Below are 5,118 nucleotides of genomic sequence, written 5' to 3' on the forward strand. Positions count from 1 at the left end.
CAATATGGGGCTGAGTCAAGCCGGAACTCGCCGAGTTGTTCTTAAGACTCGGCAAGTTGAGTCGTGGTTGCCCCGCGATTCATGACAGATGGAACTCGTCGAGTTAGGGAAGTACTTGACGTGCCAAGAGAGGATCCGAGGGAGTCAGTGAATGCGTATAGACTCGCTGAGTCGCTTTGGTGCACTCGCTGAGTCCGATCAAAGTTGACCGTTGACCAGAGTTGACCAGTGTTAACTTGATAGGGTTAGTCAACCTTAGTTGTAAAAGTGTTAATTAGAGATATATTGTATTATAGGAAGATTATAGCTAGGGGGATCGAGCACGAGTAATTTCAAGGATTTGCGAGTTATCGAGATACACGAGGTGAGTCTTCTCACTATACTTTACCTTGAGTAGGTAACCAGAGTTATGTGACAGAGTATCTGTATGCTATGTATGTTATGTGTTGTACTGCATTATTTCTATGTGATTTATGTTGTGCATGTTTACAGAGTTAGAACCGGAAGGTTCCCAGAGTTAGAACCTGAGGGTTCACAGAGTTTAGGTACACGGACCCACAGAGTTATAGCCTCGAGTGGCTAATATGTGTCATGTGTGGTATTTTGGGGAATTCACTAAGCTTCGTGCTTACAGTGTTTTGTGTTATGTGTTTCAGGTTTCTTTCAGGATCACGGAACGATACCGGCTTGATTGTACACAACAGCGAAAGAGTCATATTTTGAGGATCCTGGTTTATTATGCAAGTGAAAACGGAGTTATGTTTTGTAATTTGATTATGAATGAGATTTTAAGAAAAGTGTTTTTAAAAGATAAACCATTATGTTTAAATGAAAATTTGTTTTGAAATTTACGGCGTTACATCGTATCTCATTTTTATACTAGTGTTTTTGTTAACAAGATGAGGGACAAAATAATCAACTCACAGAGGCTTCCTTAAAATTCATTACTGCTATTAAGATGAGATTCACACAAAAATATTTGACTCACCCCATGCTACATATAAGATTATGAGTACTAGTTTTATTAATTAAATTAGATATCAAAATGAGATTCACACAAAAATATTTGAGGTGTTCGACGAAATGTCTATAACTTCCTTAAAATTCATTATTGCTATCAAGATGAGGTTCACATAGTTTATAGGAAACAATATCAAGATGAATTGCTAACTCATAGATGGTTCCTTAAAATTCAGTTTCCTGACACTTCGATTTTTGATGATTATTGTTCATCAGGTGTTCGACGAAATGTCTATAATAAAAGGGTTCGCATATCAGTCCCTACCCTGTAAGTTATACTTTCCTTTTGTCTGATGATTATTGTTCTGTTGATTTTTTTTGTTTTTGTTTTTGTTTTTTATTTTTATTTATTTATTTATTTATTTATTTTTTCTATCAAGAGGGGAGCATAATTAATGGTAATAAGAAAGATCGTTCACAGGTATGCACTACACTTTGCTCTTTTCATCACTTAAGTGCTAATCAATTGTTTATAGACTCGATTTTGGCACCTTAAATGGTTCTCCACAATATTTTAGAACCGGAACCGGAACCGACACTTCCAATTTCGCTTCCGGGTACCCAGTTCAAAAAAAAAAAAAAAAAAAAAAAAAAAAAAAAAAAAAAAAAAAAACGGTTCCAAAATCAAATCAGTCGTTGGTTGTGGCTCTAGATACCCACTTTGTATTTAATCTGATGATTTTAACCTTGCTTAAGATTCCAATGCTTAATGTCTGAAACCATCGGCTTTGATGTGGTTCCAGTTCCCAAAGATTCATGAAAAATGTTGGAGATAGAGCAAATGGTATGTATTGATTATGCCTATAGCAAAATATTTTAATGTTATACCTGGATCATTTTTATCCCTATTATGTGCAACCATTATTAATTTTTTTTCATTTCTTTTCTATTTTGTAGCTATCCACTTGATTATGCTACAGAAACCATTAATGACATAGGATTATCTATTCAAAAAGTCATATGAAATCAAAATGATACACGTATCTCTCAATTGATTCATAGTTTCTTTTTTATTTTTCTTTATCATTGGAAATAAATTGTTACATTGTCTCAGTGATGAATTATAACTCTTACCGAGTGAATAGTATTTTAACTTCATGTTTCATAACAATGAGCTACATTGTTAATAAATCCATACTCCACAAAACGAGGTACCCTATCTACTTAATATTTTAATGTTTAAGTATATTAAATAATATTTATATTATATAAAATCAGTAGAGATATATTTTAGTGAATAGGAGCGAATATCGATAGACCATATACTTTAATCAACTCTCGAATCTTATACTTTGGCTACACTTATGTATATAAGAAATTAATTCAAAGAAGAAAAAAAAAAATGCTAGTACACGTTAACTCAGACCGTTAAATAATCAAGTAGACTCTTGACTCCAAAGTTCATTGATGCAATAAGTTATTAAAAAAATCGTATGGACGGAAGCTTACTAGTTTACCAACATATTCATCCGATAATTTTGGGGTGATTCTATTTTTTTACTACTCCATTCGTTATTGTAAACCATTTTTGATTTCATACAAACTTTAAATCTAAATTACAATAACATTTTGTGGTGAATATTTTGTAAAACAAATATTAAAAAATTACAATTACAAAATAGGATTATATCTAGTAACGGGGATGTAATAGGACGTAGTATCATCCTCATGGTTGATAACTGTGTATCCAAGCCAGAAGCCTCGCTATAAATGAACGTACATAAGCTTGTAGACAATTAAACCAGCTCAAAGTATACTAGTCATATGGAGATCTTTTCCATCTTCCCTTCATGGCTTCTCACAACTATACTTGTCCTCTTTTGCATCTTTCTCTATACTCTTAAATCTAATAGGTCGTCGATGGTTGCCCTTAAGCTTCCACCAAACCCTCCAAAGCTTCCATTTATCGGGAACTTGCATCAACTACTAGGTCAACCTCGTCATATAGCCTTTTGGAAACTTTCCCAAGAATATGGCCCAATTATGCTACTCAATATTGGTTCAAAACTTTGCCTAATAATCTCTTCTTCTGCCATGGCCAAACAAGTCCTTAAAGATCAAGATCACATTCTTTGTTCGCGTCCAATAAACAAGACCACCAAGCAACTAACATACAACTATGTGGACGTTGCCTTCACGCCTCACAGCAATCACTGGAGGAAGATGCGCAAGGTTTTTATATCTGAATTCATGGGCCCTAAGAGAGCTAAACTATCTAACCATGTGTTGTTACAAGAGGTGGAGATCATGCTTCGATCTGTATCATTACATCCATCAAACAATGCGATAAACTTAAACGAGTTGTTTTTTGCAATAATAAAGGCGGTGAGTTTTAAGGTGGCGCTTGGCTTGAACTACAGAGAACAACCACTGAAAGGTCCTTCGTTCGAAATCATGCTTGATGAAGTCTTGGAATTAATGAATCCATCGTTCGGTGATTTTTTTCCATGGTTAGGTAACATAATTGACCAAATTAGTGGAAGAAATCATAAGCTGGAAAAAGTTTGTCGCAATCTTGATGCATACATCCAGTCGCACGTTGATGACCATGATCACAAGATTCATAATTGCCAAGTTGATGATGATGACGACAAGGATTTTCTTCATACGTTGCTTGAGTTGTCTTCGATGGATAATGCTTCTGATGATGATCGGTTGACTAAAACAGAAATCAAATCTCTTATAGTGGTACATAATCATCATATTTCTAACATTTTATGGAGTGCAATTGTTTATATAACTAATGTGAAATAAGTTTTCAGAACATCTTTACCGGAGGAATCGATACAACCGTTGCAACGATGGTTTGGGCAATGTCGGAGATCGTTAGAAGTCCAAGAGTGATGCAAAAGGTTCAAAGCGAAATCCGAAATTGCGCAGGGAGAAAACAAAAGATAGATGAAACGGATGTCTCAAAAATGACATACTTGAAGATGGTGGTGAAAGAGACACTAAGATTGCATCCTCCAGCCGCATTGTTGCTCCCACATGAAAGCTTAAGCCATTGTCAAGTTGGTGGTTATGACGTGCTTCCTGAGACGATGGTTATAATTAATGGGTGGGCTATAGGAAGAGATCCGAGCATATGGGGGAAGAATGCGGCTGACTTCTATCCTGAAAGGTTTGAGAATCTTGATCAGGTGGAATTCAGAGGGGGAAATTATGATATGGTTCCCTTCGGAGGGGGGAGAAGAACCTGTCCAGCGGTGAAAACAGCTCCAGCGACTGTTGAGTTCACCATAGCTAACATGTTGTATTGGTATGATTGGAGAATTCCTGGTGGAGTGAAGAACGAAGACTTGGATATGATGGAGGAGGGTTCTCTGGTTCTCCATAGGAAATTACCCCTTTGGCTTATACCCATTAAACATAACTGGGAAGATTAGCATCACTTCCTTCTACAAACGTTGTTCTAATTAGAAATCTAGAACTTATATATTTTCTTGACTCTTTTAATTCGACGCTGATATAGTACGTTACATGTAATTCGTGTACATGCTCACTGATGTAGTACACGTGGCTTTTCGTGATCTAAATAAAAATTGATGTGCTAATGGGTAAATATGAGATGTACAGTGCGAAAGAATCAAAAAGACCTTTGAGACGTATTTCGTATAAAGAACAGAGAACCAAATCATGATTTACGAACTAATAGACTCGATCTTTTATCCAACCACTTAGAACTTAAGAAGGAACAACAATCAGATTTTAGAAGAAACGAAGAGGCTCCAAGAATAGACTCAAAATCTCTAAGTTCGACAAGCTCTCTTACAATATGCGGTAAATGGCTATTGGCTAACCAACAAAAATAGACCAGAGATCATGCTACTCCGGATAGAGGACCGAACAATGTTTTAAAAACCGGTTTTTTAGTTGAATCTGTATGGTGATCGGTTCCCGGTTCAACTGGTTTAACCGCCGGGTCAACCAGTTTGTATAATTTTCATGTTTTTTTTCTCTTTTTCTACGCATACTTACATATATAAATAATTAATTTGACGTTTACTAGTATAAAAATATATATAAAAATAAGTTGTACATATATATTAAAATAACACATAATCATAAGTTTTAGTGTTTTATATTAATCTATATACG

The 5,118-nt window shown here is 35.3% G+C and overlaps 1 protein-coding gene across 1 annotated transcript; it reads left to right on the forward strand.

Moving 5' to 3' along the window:
• The first annotated feature begins 2,700 nt into the window (after nucleotides 1-2,700).
• Nucleotides 2,701-4,668, forward strand: LOC145013876 (parthenolide synthase-like). Its single transcript, XM_078972224.1, has 2 exons — nucleotides 2,701-3,708; nucleotides 3,783-4,668. Exons 1-2 carry the CDS (start codon nucleotides 2,785-2,787, stop codon nucleotides 4,404-4,406), a joined length of 1,548 nt encoding a protein of 515 aa, XP_078828350.1. The 5' UTR covers nucleotides 2,701-2,784; the 3' UTR covers nucleotides 4,407-4,668.
• The last annotated feature ends 450 nt before the right edge of the window (nucleotides 4,669-5,118 follow it).

Source organism: Lactuca saligna, chromosome 9, assembly GCF_052625555.1.
Source record: "Lactuca saligna cultivar CGN05327 chromosome 9, ASM5262555v1, whole genome shotgun sequence".
Lineage (NCBI taxonomy): Eukaryota > Viridiplantae > Streptophyta > Magnoliopsida > Asterales > Asteraceae > Lactuca > Lactuca saligna.